The sequence below is a fragment of the Salvelinus alpinus genome, chromosome 37 (assembly GCF_045679555.1).
Source record: "Salvelinus alpinus chromosome 37, SLU_Salpinus.1, whole genome shotgun sequence".
Lineage (NCBI taxonomy): Eukaryota > Metazoa > Chordata > Actinopteri > Salmoniformes > Salmonidae > Salvelinus > Salvelinus alpinus.
Genome location: NC_092122.1, coordinates 12,362,457 through 12,379,307, shown reverse-complemented (window position 1 = coordinate 12,379,307; position 16,851 = coordinate 12,362,457). Strand labels below are relative to the sequence as shown.

The window sequence follows — 16,851 nt, the reverse complement described above, 5'->3', positions numbered from 1 at the left end:
AAATTCAATTGATTGGACATGATTTGGAAAGGCACACACCTGCCTATATAAGGTTCCACAGTTGACAGTGCATGTCAGAGCAAAAAAAAACAAGGCATGAGGTTGAAGGAATTGTTCGTAGAGCTCCGAGACAGGATTGTGTCGAGGCACATATCTGGGGAAGGGTACGAAAAAAGGTCTACAGCATTGAAGGTTCCCAAAAACAGTGGCCTCCATCATTCTTAAATGGAAGAAGTTTGGAACCACAGACTATTCCTAGAGCCTGGCCAAACTGAGCAATCGGGGGAGAAGGGCCTTGGTCACTGACCGAGCTCTAGAGTTCCTCTGTGGAGATGGGAGAATAATCCAGAAGGACAACCATCTCTGTAGCACTCCACCAATCAGGACTTTATGATAGAGTGGCCAGACGTAAGCCACTCCTCAGGAAAAGGCACATGACAGCCCACTTGGAGTTTGCCAAAAGGCACCTAAAGAACTCTGACCATGAAAAACAAGATTCACTCGTCTTATGAAACCATGATTGAACTCTTTGGCCTGAATGCCAAGCGTCACGCCTGGCACCATCCCTACGGTGAAGCATGGTGGTGGCAGCATCATGCTGTGGGGATGTTTTTCAGCGGCAGGGACTGAGAGACAAGTCAGAATTGAGGGAAAGATGAACAGAGCAAAGTACAGAGAGATCCTTGATGAAAACCTGTTTCAGAGCACTCAGGACCTCAGACTGGTGGGCGAAGCCAGGACAACGACCCTAAGCACACGGCCAAGACAACACAGGAGTGGCCCAGCCAGAGTCGGAACCCGAACTAACATCTCAGGACTAACCTGAAAATAGATGTGCAGTAATGCTCTCCATCCAACCTGACAGAGCTTGAGAGGATCTGCAGAGAAGAACGGGAGGAACTCCCCAAATACATGTGTGCCAAGCTTGTAGCTTCATACCCAAGGAGACTTGAGGCTGTAATCGCTGCCAAAGTTGCTTCAAAAAAGTACTGGAGTAATGGGTCTGAATACTTACGTAAATGTAATATTTCATACTTAAAAAAAAAAATTAATCCAAATTTCTAAAAACCTGTTATTGCTTTGTCATTATGGGGTATTGTGTGTAGAATGATGAGGGGGGGGGGGGGACTATTTAATACATTTTTGAATAAGGCTGTAATGTAACAAAATGTGGAAAAAGTCAAGGGTTCTGAATACTATCCGAATGCAGTGTACACACACACACACACACTACTGTTCAAAAGTTTGGGGTCACTTAAAACAAAAACAAAAAAACAACGGCATTTCTAAGAGTGTCTAGTTTGTGAAACAGATGCCTCACAAGTCCTCAACTGGCAGCTTCACTAAATAGTACGCGCAAAACACCAGTCTTAACGTCAAAAGTGAAGCGGTGACTCCGGGATGCTGGCCTTCTAGGCAGAGCTGCAAAGAATAAGCCATATCTCAGACTGGCCAATAATAAAAGACTAACATGGTCAAAAGAACACAGACACTGGACAGAGGAACTCTGTCTAGATGGCCAGCATCCCGGAGTCGCCTCTTCACTGTTGACGTTGAGACTGGTGTTTTGCGGGTACTATTTAATGAAGCTGCTAGTTGAGGACTTGTGAGGCGTCTGTTTCACAAACTAGACACTCTAATGTACTTGTCCTCTTGCACAGTTGTGCACCGGGGCCTCCCACTCCTCTTTCTAATCTGGTTAGGGCCAGTTTGTGCTGTTCTGTGAAGGGAGTAGTACACAGCGTTGTACGAGATCTTCAGTTTCTTGGCAATTTCTCGCACGGAATAGCCTTCATTTCTCAGAACAAGAACAGACTGACGAGTTTCAGAAGAAAAGTTATGTTTCTGGCTATTTTGAGCTTGTAATCGAACACACACATGCTGATGCTCCAGATACTCAACTAGTCTAAAGAAGGCCCGTTTTTTGCTTCTTTAAATCAGAACACAGTATTCAGCTGTACTAACATAATTGCAAAAGGGTTTTCTAATGATCAGTTAGCCTTTTTAAAATTATAAACTTGGATTAGCTACCACAATGTGCCATTGGAACACAGGAGTGATGGTTGCTGATAATGGGCCTCTGTACGCCTATGTTGATATTCCTTTTTTTTCTCTTTTTTTTCCTGCCGTTTCCAGCTACAATAATCATTCACAACATTAACAATGTCTCCACTGTATTTCTGATCAATTTGATGTTATTTTAAATGGACAAAAAAAAATGCTTTTCTTCAAAAAACAAGGACATTTCTAAGTGACCCCAAACTTTTGAACGGTAGAGTAAACTCAGCAAAAAAAGAAACGTCCCTTTTTCAGGACCCTGTCTTTCAAAGATAATTTGTAAAAATCCAAATAACTTCACAGATCTTCATTGTAAAGGGTTTAAACACTGTTTCCCATGCTTTGCTGAAAATAAACACAGTTGACAGTGATTTCTTTTTTTGCTGAGTTTATATACATACACACATTCCTGCCTTTTTTCCCCAACTCATCAAATATAGGCCTGTGATTTGCGTTCATTAAGCAATTCAACAATTGGTGAAGGTCTTCTCTCTAAGGAACATTTCCTAGGTGAGGGAACATCGGACTCTGATTGGTCCATATCACTGACATCACTGATCATAAAGGTGCCCCATCGGTCCTGGGCTGAATAAACTGCATTGTGATTTGCCGTACCAAGCTGTCTAAAGAGATGGGCTACGCTGCTGCCGCTGACAGGGAGGGAGTCGTTGATGGGAGTCTGGATGACCTGTCGATCGCCCGCACCCAATGTTATAGTCCTCTAGAGAGAGAGGGACGCATGGAAAAAGAGAACAGATAGTGTGAACGGTCATTCTTGGAAAAAATGGGGATTAGCAACTACAGCACAATCACAGAGGGTTGGAGTGTATTGAGGAGAGGAGAAATCACAGATGAGAAGAATCACAGGGGTTTAGCAGGTACATTAGAACTCCACAGTAACCGGCCATTCAGAGCTGAACAGGAGAGAACTGACCTATGCTGAACTGAGAAACCCATAGCAATGGGCCTTACCACAGATTCAAATCAGCCCACCATATTAAATGGGCCTTTATGGGAGTCAAATACCAATGACATTCCAGATTGTCCATACAGGGACATTTCCATTGCGTTTTGGAAAGGGCAGATTTCATACGTTTGAATGATTTGGGGGGGGGGGGGGGTCTTAACATTTGAAATGTCTTATTGGTTTAGTGTTACTGGATAGTTCTTACGGACATGTGAAGCAGAGGGGAGGGAAGTGACAGAATGATTTAGATTGTTTTGTTGTTGATTGTAACATTCATGAAACATCTTAGTCATGTAAACTTCACATTGTAGCACATACATTACATTTATACGTCAAGAGAGTTGTACTAGTTGTTGTAAGATATAAGTTGCCATCATTTGTAAGTGTGATCTTTATGTTGCATGCAATGTCAATGACTGTTTTGGATTTTTAAGTATTCGCAAGACTGAAAAAGCATGTTAGCCGACATGAGTTAAGGCACAATTTGCACAGCATGATAAGTACAGTGGGTCTTGGCTGCAAATGAAGACCGATTGCAAAGAGTTGCATACAGGACAGGTAGCACAAGGTCAAAGAAGGCATCCAATACATCAAATAGAAACACAACCACAGCAGCCTCTAGGACAGACATCACATAGTAATACAACAGAATACACCGAAACAACTGGAACTACCTACAGAGGCTGTATACCACATTTGACAAGTAGGAATGCAAATTATTTTAAGTACTGAAATTCTTCAAAAATACATATTCACTATAAAATAGGGAATTGATTTAAAAACAGACGCTTTCAAATAAACTCCAGAAGCAGGAATCTACTGTAGCCAAATCTTCATTTAAAAGTACTTAAAATACAGGGCCTAGGTATATCTGTGTATAGCTGGACAGGAAAGGTTGGCGTTAGCTCATGCTCTCTACAGGAGCAGCAAATGGAACGCAGTGATCCAACTGTTGAACACCATTTCACCGTCACTCGTCTGATCAACAACCAATTAGATATCCTTGAATTTTTCCAGGCAACCAATAACAGATTGTAAAAAGATCAGCCATTGTGTAACAGATTGGGCCTTATCAAAGTGATTTGATTGGTGTTCCCTTGAGAGAGAGGTAGGTGAGATACATAGACATAGGAGGATCCTGACAGAATTAGGTAAAGCTAGGAGCGGATTGGTTGAAAGGAGAATAAAGTAGTCAGGCGGCGTACCAAGCTCTCCTCTCTCTCCTCCTGGCACGGCTACACAAGTCAAGCACCCCACACACAGAGAGAGAAATACACCATAGGAGAAAACACGGATTAGAGACAACAGGGTCCAAACAAAAACATGACAAAACAATGACAAAAGATTAACATTACAAATATACACAGACGGTAACAGCGTGGCATTATGACATGAGAGTGCAGCAACATTAACATAAGGCACAGAGTCAAACCAGCTGTCAACTTTGGGGAAATAAAATGGAAGCATCCACAGCTCAGTTCAGCCACATTTAATATCTGACAATGTAGCTTAGGGCTGGGCGATAAATCAATATCAGAGGTAATTACTTCCCTCAATAACGATATAAAAACGTTTAGATTCCTTTTGTTAATGTCGATATAGAATAATTAGGTACAGCAGTCCATTTCACCTCTGTGACGCAGCAGGAACGCGCAGAGAAGTGACAATATGCACGTGGAGAGGTATGCGCCCACTAAAAACCACATAGCACCTCGAGTGATGGAGTAGCCAATATTAACCACGAACAACGAAGAAATTATTGATAAAAAGGGTTAAACTGTTTCAATAATTTGGAAGTGGTTTGGCTTTTTGAAGTCCGACAAAGAGCAGAGCAATGTTCGGTGCAAATTGTGCCGTAGACAGGTGGCTACGAAGTCTGGTAATACGACAAACCTTTTTCAACATCTGAAGCAAAATCACTCTTTGGAACATGCAGGAAGTTTGAGTTTGCTCCACGGTATTGATAAACACCACTCAAGCACTAGCCAAATCTAGGGATGTTTGCCCGAAGCAGTCAACACTGACAGCGTTTATGCCCTACATGCAAACATTGAAAAGACAAAGACATCACAAATGCTATTATGCATTGCATTGCTCAGGACATGCTACCAATTAGCGTAGACGAAAAGGAAGGTTTCAAGAGGCTTATCAATTTAATTGACCCCAGGTATGTGCTCCCTGGCAGCAAACATGGAACAATTTTCCATGTGTAGCTCACAATTTTAACCTTTATTTAACTTGGCAAGTCAGTTAAGAACAATTTCTTATTTACAATGACGGCCTATGGGGGAACAGTGGGTTAACTGCCTTGTTCAGGGATAGAACGACAGATTTTTACCTTGTCAGCTCGGGGATTCGATCTAGCAACCTTTCGGTTACTGGCTTAACGCTCTAACCACGGTTTGTTCAGGCATTCTTGATTTCAAAGCAGATATGCACCTTTTAAACATTATTTGATTAATATCGTGATAATTATCAATATCAAATGAAAAAATATAGATATCGTGATAATTTATTTGCCATATCGCCCAGCTCTATCGTAGCTACATACATCCAATGGGTAAATTAGTCAGATGATGTGTTCATGGCCTTGGGGTGAAATAACGGAGGACTGAAATGTTATACTTGTGTAACATTGTCATTTTTCAGTAAATCTGCTTAGTTAATGTTTTACAGTTAATATTTCAGGAAATCAAATAAGTTATTTATGGAGCTTGGCCCATTGACAGAACATTCTTGGGCTGGTAACCAGGAGACATTGTGGAGACTAGACATACAGTCATTTACAATTATCTATTCAATCCCTCATACAGACGGGCAGACGTGCGCGCACACACACACACAAACGTTCAGGCAGGTTCCATATCAGACTCATATATATTCCAGTGTACAGTAATTGGGCTAAAGGTCGCTGCTCTGTATGTCAGGAGTGCATATCTGACAGTTGAGATAATTGCCAGTTGCAGTAGTAAAGTGGATGCGTTGCAATGTATGTTGGGATGACAGTGGTTGACGTGGCATGACTGGGGAGAGTCCTAGCAAGTCTAGACCTGAGTTTAATAAAAAGTTAGACATTTGATAGTATCAAACCTGCTATTGCACCGTAACAAACACCTAGTATAGCTTTTCAAGTACTGTTATAATACAGAATGATCTGTGCTATAGTATCCAATGGCTGAAGGTCTCTGAGTGTGTGTAAGTCAAGTGTATGTTTGTTTTTGTTTGCAAGATCTATGCGTGTGTGTCTGTGTGTCTGTGTCTGTGTTAATGCTGATTAGTCCCATCTCTCATTCAGACCACTGCACTGCCTGCTATGAGGCCATCTGGTGCTCCATATGGTCACCCTCAGAGAACCAGTGTGTGTGTACAGTGTGTGTTCCTCACCAAGTGAAAAGTCTATGCACTTCTATAACAGATCAATAATGGCAAACACATCAGATCGATCCACGACAAACAACGGCACACAGAATCAAAACAATTCTTTGACTTTAAAAAAGTCTCAAAAATGATCGAAATGGTTGACAGGTTAATGTAGCATGGAATACGCAGCATCGTTAGGCCACAAATCCCACAAAAGCAGACTAGAGCAAACTGCAAACCACTGAGTGAATATTAATCAGCATGGTTTGAGATGATTACAGGAAATACAAAACAGACTTTTTAGAATCATCATGTTTATCTAAATAGATAAAATCACAATGAGGCAAGCGGATTGGTAAGAAGCTGCCGGAAGGTGATGTTACCTGGTCCTGAAAGCAGCCCAGTAGCCAGTCACAGGCTAGGGCCTGAGGAACCGAAAGATTTAAACTACATACTGGGGACTCATTTATCTGTAACACACAGGAGGAACCAATGTACAGCGGGGTTCAATGGCATGTTACACAAGGGAACAAAATGTACAGAAATGTACGTATAGGCCCAATATACTAGTAGTGCATGATTTAGTATACTAGTTTACTTCATGCTGTAGCGTCATTGAATTAGTTTGAGACAAACAGTACGTTTAAATTGTGCACATAGGGTGAATACAAGAGCTAAGAAAATATTCCTATACATAGTGTGTAGCAGTGGAGGCTGCTAAAGGGAGAAGATTCATAATAATAATGCCTGGAACGGAGCGATTGGAATGGCATCAAACACATGGAAACCATGCGTTTGATGCATTTGATAGCATTCCACTAATTCCGCTAAAGCCATTACCACAAGCCCGTCCTCCCGATTAAGGTGCCACCAACCTCCTGTGGTGTGTAGGTTACTATGCTGGCCATCTCCCCTTTGCTGAGGACCCGGCATTGACTCGGCAATGTGGGTTAGCATAGCACACCCGCTAATGCTAAGCTACAATGCAAACAGGTTGGTTAAAGTAATGTGCTAGCAGACTGCGTCGGTCAACATGCTAAGCTAATATGCTAGCAGGTTGGATGGGGCTAACAAGCTAATAGGCTAGCTGGTTGGGAGGGTTGCACAGCCCAGTAGAATACGTAAATGTCGGTATGCATGCTGAAAGGAGGTGTGTTTACCTGAGAACCACCAGCGACGGGGATGACGCAGGTGAGGAGGTTTCCGATCACCGTTTCCAAGGGAACGCTGAGGCTATCCACGTGCACGGCGTAGATGAGCCCCAAACAGTTCTGGACAGGGGAGGCAACCAGTCAAAAGACAAGCACACACTTTCCTTAACTTGTAGTGAAATGGCCCAAACAGGGTTTGTGGGTGAAGAACACAACCTAAAGCAAAATACAGCCAAATCAAGCCTAGAGTTGTCTCAATCACTCTTTGTTGTAACAAGAAACATAGATGAGAAGTGCAATGGGAGTATCGGACAGGGACGTGCAGTATTGTTTTGAGGTGCGTTGTACCCTGAAGACCTCTGTGTGGTCCAGACGGGACACCAGCACCAGGCTCTTGGGGGCAAAGACCTGGGTCGGTTGGACCAGCCCTGGGACTTCATCCTCATCCACCTCACTGGCCTCAGCTTTCTGTAGCTACACACACAGAAAGAGACAGAATATCATAGTGTACAGAACGTAGCCTACTTTGTGCAAATGTTCTATAGACGTATCATTAAACATCTAACGTCATATCACAGACAGCTTGGAACTTTTATAAACCATTACCTGTTTCGAATATGATCAGATCGTCTCATTTCCACAACTTTGTTGCCAGCGTAAAATGTTGGCACATTGTTGCTACACAGTACAGCTGTAACAATACCGTTACTGGTTCATAATGACATTGGCTCTTTCTCCTCCAGTCTCTCACCTGAGGGTTGTCCAGGCCCTCCCAGAACGTGAAACAGGCACAGTAGTGACGCTCTGAGTTGATGTCGGTCAAAACCGACACGAAGAACGACGGACGCTCCCTCTCTGGAACTAACTGCCATCCGTTGGGCTGACAGAACTGAGAGAGAAAAGGAGAGAGGGAGAAAGAGGAGGGAGAGGGCAAGATTGACAGAAAATGGGTCAAGGGGAGCAGGGGTCGAGAAAGAAGGGAAGGAGGAGGGAAAAGGGAATGAGGTGAAAGGGATAGGAGAGGGAGAGATAGATGACAGGAGAGGAACATACAGTATTAGTGGGCCGAATCCCGTTGTGGTATGTCACATGTCCCTACTCTGCATCTCTCTGTGACTCACCTCTGATCTCTAGCCTATCATTTGTTTATTTTCCACCGCTAGGCTATACCAAGTTAAGAAAACTTTCCACGTGTCAGAAATGATTAACCTTACACCCTTATTTTGGATCGGGGTGAGAAACAGGCTAAAAGCAAACCAAGGAATAACCATTGTTCTGTAAGCATTCATCTTGTAATACATAATGAACACTTAGGAATTCTTCAATATTGATTCTGGCAAAACACATTAGACAATAATGAGGTAAACAATACTGGAATAAGGGTTATTTGGGAGACATTAAATATACATTAACAGTAAATGATTCTGGGTTATGTAGATCCCTTCATGATGCAGCCTTTCTTCAGGTACGGATGATGTACAGTTGAAGTCGGAAGTTTACATACACTTAGGTTGGAGTCATTAAAACTCGTTTTTCAACCACTCCACAAATTTCTTGTTAACAAACTATAGTTTTCGCAAGTCGGTTAGGACATCTACTTTGTGCATGACAAGTCATTTTTCCAACAATTATTTACAGACAGATTATTTCACTTATAATTCACTGTATCACAATTCCAGTGGCTCAGAAGTTTACATACACTAAGTTGACTGTGCCTTTAAACAGCTTGGAAAATTCCAGAACATGATGTCATGGCTTTAGAAGCTTCTGATGGACTAATTGGACATCATTTTAGTCAATTGGAGGTGTACCTGTGGATGTATTTCAAGGCCTACCTTCAAACTCACTGCCTCTTTGCTTGACATCATGGGAAAATCAAAAGAAATCAGCCAAGACCTCAGAATTTTTGTTGTTGTTGACCTACACAAGTCTGGTTCATCCTTGGGAGCAATTTCCAAATGCCTGAAGGTATCACGTTCATCTGTACAAACAATAGCACGCAAGTATAAACACCATGGAACCACGCAGCCATCATACCGCTCAAGGAAGAGACGCGTTCGGTCTCCTAGAGATGAACGTACCTTGGTGCGAAAGGTGCAAATCAATCCCAGAACAACAGCAAAGGACCTTGTGAAGATGCTGGAGAAAACAGGTACAAAAGTATCTATATCCACAGTAAAACGAGTCCTATATTGACACAACCTGGAAGGCCACTCAGCAAGGATGAAGCCACTGCTCCAAAACCGCCATAAAAAAAGCCAGACTACGGTTTGCAACTGCACATGGGAACAAAGAGCATACTTTTTGGAGAAAGGTCCTCTGGTCTGATGAAACAAAGATAGAACTGTTTGGCTATAATGACCATCGTTATGTTTGGAGGAAAACGGGGGGGCTTGCAAGCCGAAGAACATCGTCCCAACCGTGAAGCACAGGGGTGGCAGCATCATGTTGTGGGGTGCTTTGCTGCAGGAGGGACTGGTGCACTTCACAAAATAGATGGCATCATGAGGGAGGAAAATTATGTGGATATATTGAAGCAACATCTCAAGACGTCAGTCAGGAAGTTAAAGCTTGGTCGCAAATGGGTCTTGCAAATGGACAACGACCCAAAGCATACTTCCAAAGTTATGGCAAAATGGCTTAAGGACAACAAAGTCAAGGTATTGAAGTGGCCATCACAAAGCCCTGCCCTCAATCCCATAAAAAATGTGGGCAGAACTGAAAAAGCGTGCGCGAGCAAGGAGGCCTACAAACCTGACTCAGTTACACCAGCTCTGTCAGGAGGAATGGGCCAAAATTCACCCAACTTATTGTGGGAAGCTTGTGGAAGGCTACCCGAAACGGTTGACCCAAGTTAAACAATTTAAAGGCAATGTTACCAAATACTAATTGAGTGTATGTACACTTTTGACCCACTGGGAATGTGATGAAAGAAATAAAATCTGAAATAAATCATTCTCACTACTATTATTCTGACATTTCACATTCTTAAAATAAAGTGGTGATCTAACTGACTTAAGACAGGGAATTGTTAATAGGATTAAATGCCAGGAATTGTGGAAAAACTGAGTTTAAATGTATTCGGCTAAGGTGAATGTAAACTTCCGACTTCAACTGTATGTAGAATCGGGTAAATATGTAGGCAATTGTGCATTCGTTTGTGTGTGAGTTATGTTAGTTACATACCAGTTCGATGCCTTGTGGAAAGGGATTGTCCTCCCAGTCTTTCTCAGGAAAGCGCTGGAGAATGTGACCTTGGCCCTCACTGCCCCCTGGAGAAAGAGAGAGGGTGACAAAGATCAGGTCGGAACGCTTGATCAGAGAGCCGAGTTATCTGTCAGGGCCTAGTCCTCTACTGTAGGGCTGGGGATTGTCAGGGACCTCACCATACAATATTATTACAATTCTTAGGCGCCGATTCTATATGTATTGCAATTCGATACTGTGATTTTATGTTCCAAACATATTTCTCACTATAATGCTGCACAGAGACGAGAGAGCATGAGAAAATTAGCCTAACTGACCTAAGACAGGGAATTTTTACTAGGATGAAAATGTCAGGAATTGTGAAAAACTGAGTTTAAATGTATTTGGCTAAGGTGTATGTAAACTTCCAACCAACTGTATATGTGACCAATAAAATTAGATGTTGTACTGAGGAAAGCCGTATTGCATGCTCAAGAATGTGCTGGTTCTCATACCGCTGCTGCCATTTCAATGGCATTTGAGAACATGTTGGAAACATGAACACTCCTAGCTCCATTCAAACAACTGACTCGAGAAATCAGCTCAACTGCGTCTGCAGCAGACGTGATACCCTCTGTCATGGCATTGAAGCGCCTGCTCAATAAAATTGTCGACACAGACCATGGGGTTAAAACTTACAAAAGTACTTGAGGCTGTGAACAAGCGATTCGGTGGCATTCTCTCTGAGCCTCTTTACTGTGTCGCCACCATGCTTGATGCTAGGTACAAGGACCTCTACTTCGATGCAGACAAGAAACAGGGTTAACGTGAAATGTTACATACACAGCTGGACAAGATGGAAACGGACACAGTGACAGGGGGCACCGAGGAAGAGAGGCCACGGACAGACAGAGCTGAAACTTCACTGCTTGACATGCATGATGAAATCCCGGTTGAGAATGAAACGACTCGGGCCTCCCGAGTGGGGCAGTGGTCTAAGGCACTGCATCGCAGCGCTAGCTGTGCCACGAGAGATTCTGAGTTGGAGTCCAGGTTCTGTTGCAGCCGGGAGACCCTATGGGGCGGCGCACAATTGGCCCAACGTCGTCCGGGTTAGGGGAGGGTTTGGCTGGCAGGCCGGGCGCAGTGAATGCTGACATGGTCGCCAGGTGTACGGCGTTTCCTCCGACACATTGGTGCGGCTGGATTCCGGGTTAAGTGGGCATTATGTCAAGAAGCAGTGCGTCTTGGTTAGGTTGTGTTTCGGGGGACGCGCGGCTCTTGACTTTCGCCTCTCACGAGTCCGTACGGGCGTTGCAGCGATGAGACAAGACTAACTACCAATTGGATACCACGAAATTGGGGAGAAAAAAGGGGTAAAACATAAAAAAATTATAAAAAGATAATGAAACGACTGAACAAATGAAAACAGCACAGCAAGTAAGTGAAAGAAATCAGTTTAGATTATATTTTACTGGTAATGGGAGCACACTTAAATGCCAACAAAATAACTTTTGGTCAGTGTGATGTGGTGTGTGTAACCTTTATTTAACTAGGCAAGTCAGTTAAGAACAAATTCTATTTACAATGACGGCCCACCCCCTACGACGCTGGGCCAATTGTGCACCGCCCAATGGGACTCCCAATCATGGCCAGATGTGTTACAGCCTGGATTCGAACCAGGGACTGTAGTGATGCCTCTTGCACGGAGATGCAGTGCCTTAAAACACACACGCGCAGTGGTTTAACTATTTAACTGTACTAGAATGCTTAAAAGGCAGCTAAAATGTTAAATATCGGTATAATTTTTTGGGGGGCAAGGAAAATATTGTATATCGGCAAAAATTTAATAAAATCGGTGCATCCCAAGTATTTACATTTTAGTCACTTAGCAGATGCTCTTACTCATATATTTTCATATTTCTTTCAGTACTGGTACCCCCGTGGGAATCGAACCCACAACCCTGGCGTTGCAAGCGCCATGCTCTACCAACTGAGGACAGGACTGTACATATGCCTCCTATCTACACAAATTACTCATCATATAAAATACATTTCCAAGACTAGCCACCTCTAATTACCTGGCTCCATCTGCACCTTTGTTTAAGAAACTCAATATCTTGTCTATTTATGACATTGATGTACGCCAATTACGCACTTTCATCACCAAAAACTCATACCTCCCAGACAATTTACCAACACCCTTCAATGGATTCTGCCAGGTTAATTCTGAAATCCATCTATATAGAAAGACACACTGCGATAACCTTCACCCTCCCAACTGCCACACCTCGCATAGAGAGTTGTTCTTTTCTTCACAATTCAAAAACCTCATGAAGCAAAGACTGGGGATCAGCCTGATGAACCAAACTACTCAGTAATCTCCTCCATATAGCCCATCTCACTCACACACACTGTTTTGTGATTGCTGATCGGTTCATTTGTACATTTATGAGTAGTGGGTTTTGTTATCCGTTTTAACAAACCTTTCTTATTTTTGTACTTATGTATTGTATATAGTTTGTGGTGTGGTTTTTACAGTATATAAGGCCCTTCCAACCACACCTACAGAGTTTATATATTGGTTTTTATCTGTATTGTTTTTTTATCACTTATTGTTTTGAGTGCAAATAAATTAAACCTAAAAGTCTGGGGATATGCAACTGTATCGATTTTTCCCGCCCATCACTATCTTACTCTCAGTCTGTCTTAAAGAAAAAGATGAGCTCAATGCCACAAACTGTTACATCATGACACAGTTATTGTTGACACAGTGGTTTAGGTACCTCTAGTCTAAGGGCTCAGACACACCAATAGTGTTTGCTGGGCAAGAGTACTTCACCTCTGAATGTAATTTTCAAATTGAGTGTGCACAGATTTTACATGTACTGTAGAGTCGCATGAAAAATGTTGGCAGACAGACATCTAAAGCGGGTGGTCCCTATAACAAAAGCTCGATCAGCAGACGAATGCTAGATCCACATTCGTGTAATGTGTGTGAGTGTGTGAGCCTTAAACCTGGCCTTGAGGGATCATGACCCAGAAGGGACTGGCCTTGTTCCAGGCTGTCTCACTAATAAGCAAACACTTTCTTGGCACAACGCTCTTGCGATTCTTCCCAAACACAGTATGATTTCTCTTCAGAATTCAGCTAAGACATTAGTGCTGCTCATCTTAGCAGAATGACAAAAGCCTTCTTATGTAACCTCTACAAATCACTGTTAACCATCGTTTGAGCTTCTCTGTCCAGACAGTCGTCTTCACACAGAATTCACTTTGTTGCGTCACAGCATGGGACTAGTCACTGAAAGAGACATTATTCCCAAAGTAAAGGAAGAGAGAGTTTGTGGTTGAATGCTGTGTCAGTCTGAGAAAATAATAAAAGCCTCAGGCTCTTTATCACGGGGAACAAAACCCGGAGCCCGGTAAGCCCAGTCACAATACAACCAACTAGGGCAGGCAGACAACTCCCAAAACCAAACACACAGATGGGAAGGAAATAGCCTACTCATCCTCTCTTCTGCACTCGCTCCTTCCCCCAAGTGTTCTCTTACTCCATCTCACCTGTGCTACCATCCCAGTCTCGCGATAAGATGGGAGTCATGAGACAGTGGGTTGCGTTCAGTAGACCAGCTGTCCTTCATTCCTGACCACTTAAAAAAAAACATTCTAGTGTCAAAACCCCATGATGACCAGTCAAACACAGAGCTGCAGGAATGCAGGCAGCCAGCCTTTCATATTACATGTACTCTGTCATTCGTTTAAAACACCACTCAAGTTCTGTCTAAACAGAGGCCAGGGAAGGAATTTAAATGTTCAACTTTCTTATCGCACTGCTGTTTATTAATTTAGACCCACTTCGTGCTACATTAAGTGATGTGCAGGCAGCATAGAAGGGAGGGGATGGCTAGTAGTAGATTATCAATAGTACCTAAATGATCCATACTGCAATACCACTTACAATGCATGTCCAATACATTCCTTTATTTTATGTAGTATGCTAGCGTGGATATTGGAACGTATTGTTTCAGTGGCAGCCAGGCGGTGGTGAAGAGTGTGTTTTCTACACGTACTCAGAGGACCTCCTCAGTGGTGGACTGTAAACTGACTGAGTTCATAAAAACTTCCTTAAGGTTTGGCTCTGTGAGCTTCAGCACGTAGCACAGGTAGGTAGGTGTGTGTGTGTGTGTGTCTTTATTTCACAGAACATAGTCCTCATGCATTTTGTGTGTGTGAGTAAGTGCACGTAGTAAATGTTGAATGGGTTAATATGTGCAATAAGAGCTTGCGTGACCAACAAATCTGTCGAAGGGAGAATATTTGACAGTACCTGTCTGTTACTACATGCACGTGGCCTGGCCAGTGTTTACACATCTGTGTTTGCAATGCAATTAGTCTAGGGCTGGGCAATACGGCCTAAAAATCATATATTTTTCAAACATATGGGCGAGTCACAATATACACTGAGTGTACAAAACATTAACACCTTTCCTCCCCTTCATCTACGCTGATCGAAGTGGATTTAACAAGTGACATCAATAAGGGATCATAGCTTTCAACTGGATTCACCTGGTCAGTCGATGTCATGGAAAGAGCAGGTGTTCATAACGATTCGTAAACTCTGTGTATAGAGGCCTCCCGCGGTCTATGGCACTGCATCACGACAGACCCGGGTTTGATCCCAGGCTGTGTCAGAGCCAGCCGTGACCTGGAGACCCATGAGGCAGCTCACAATTGGCTCTGCGTCGTCCGGGTTAGGGGAAGGTTTGGCCGGCCGGGATTTCCTTGTCCCATCGCACTGTAGCAACGCCTTGTGGCGGGCCGGGTGCCTGCAAGCTGACACTGGTCGCCAGCTGGCCTTCCGCAACAACAAACTCGCAAATAATGTAATCATTTTATTTAAATTGTTTAGAATATTTTTTTGCAATAATCACTGATCTGGCATTCAAGTCTATGAAAATGCTCTTGTTCCTAATTTAACCAAAACCATGCATAATGCACATTCACTAATAACCAACTTTTTGTAATAGGCATTATAGAAAATTAGGTCTCAAACAATCTCTCAACACAAGCCCACGTGTCAGTGAGTAGCCAGCTTATCTTTATATTTAAAGTCTTGCCAACTTGGATCTATTTGCTAGCTAACAAGTTGATTTGTTATGAACACACCCGTCCGTCCGTCTCCAACTGTTTGACCAGCATACTAGCCTGTCCACTTTGTTCAGATGTTGAAATAAAGTGGCCTACCTTATTCCTCAGAATGAGAACGAGTTGCCAATTCCTTATATAATAGTTTTTTATCCTCATGCATATTTATAAAACAGACTAGGCAGATGGTATAACAGTCTGTGGCTAAAATGCTGCTAGCGGTACCCGCGTGAGACAGAAACTGAGCATTCATTTTCCAGAATCAGAATCAATTAACACTCCCGTTTTAGTAGGGTCTGCTTTTCAAGCAATTAGAGGGGTTGTCGTCTATTATAGTAAAATAGTGTCTCAATGTGTTTGTGTCCATATGACTGATTCTGTTTGACAAAACCTCAAATGCAAACAGCCAGTGGAGGATCACAAATGCAAATAGCCTTGTTGTCAGAGGATCTTTCATCTTTGTTGTTGTGAGTGGCATGGGGAGGGGCTTGGTGTGTGGGGGAGGGGCTTGGTGTGTAAATGGGAAGGTGCACAGTCACAGCAGAAGGAGTGAAGGAGACAAGACCAAAAAGACAACGTGAACAAGCGGACATTAGCGTTCATAAAAATGAGGGAAAAAATACTCGATCTGATAGATACATTTCCCAGCGCTACATGAGTCAATCGTAACGTGGTACGTAGGCAGTGGCACATCACCTATGTGAATTTTGATGGTGCTGCTTTTTGACTCCAACACCAGTGTTACACTAATGCAGACATCCTGATGTCATACTAGGGAAATTGTGTTTACATAGCTAGGGCTTCCTGGCCCAAAGTCAGAGCAGGTCCACTGAGGCCATGGCCCAGTGAGTCCCAGGAGCAGGGCTGTTTTTGGTAAAACACCACGGTAATCTGGAGGTGGAAACACAAAAATCTGAGGATTTTTAGTAAAACGCCAGGGTAAATCTTCAGTGGAACTGGAGTCACTGGGCCAGTAGTAAC

General features: G+C 43.0%; 1 protein-coding gene across 9 annotated transcripts in view; it reads right to left on the bottom strand.

The window, feature by feature from the left end:
• The window catches only part of LOC139565776 (myotubularin-related protein 5-like), a 74,931-nt gene that overhangs the window by 30,983 nt on the left and 27,097 nt on the right, over positions 1–16,851 (bottom strand). For 5 of the 9 annotated variants that reach the window (XM_071386316.1, XM_071386321.1, XM_071386318.1 and 2 more), the window contains exons 2-8: positions 10,723–10,808; positions 8,288–8,425; positions 7,885–8,010; positions 7,546–7,656; positions 6,769–6,855; positions 4,231–4,260; positions 2,674–2,779 (exon numbers count right to left, since the gene is read on the bottom strand). In XM_071386316.1, the coding sequence (XP_071242417.1) occupies positions 2,674–2,779; positions 4,231–4,260; positions 6,769–6,855; positions 7,546–7,656; positions 7,885–8,010; positions 8,288–8,425; positions 10,723–10,808 (684 nt within the window). The remainder of the gene's footprint in view (positions 1–2,673; positions 2,780–4,230; positions 4,261–6,768; positions 6,856–7,545; positions 7,657–7,884; positions 8,011–8,287; positions 8,426–10,722; positions 10,809–16,851) is intronic. The other 4 variants (XM_071386324.1, XM_071386325.1, XM_071386320.1 and 1 more) reach the window with 3 other exon arrangements.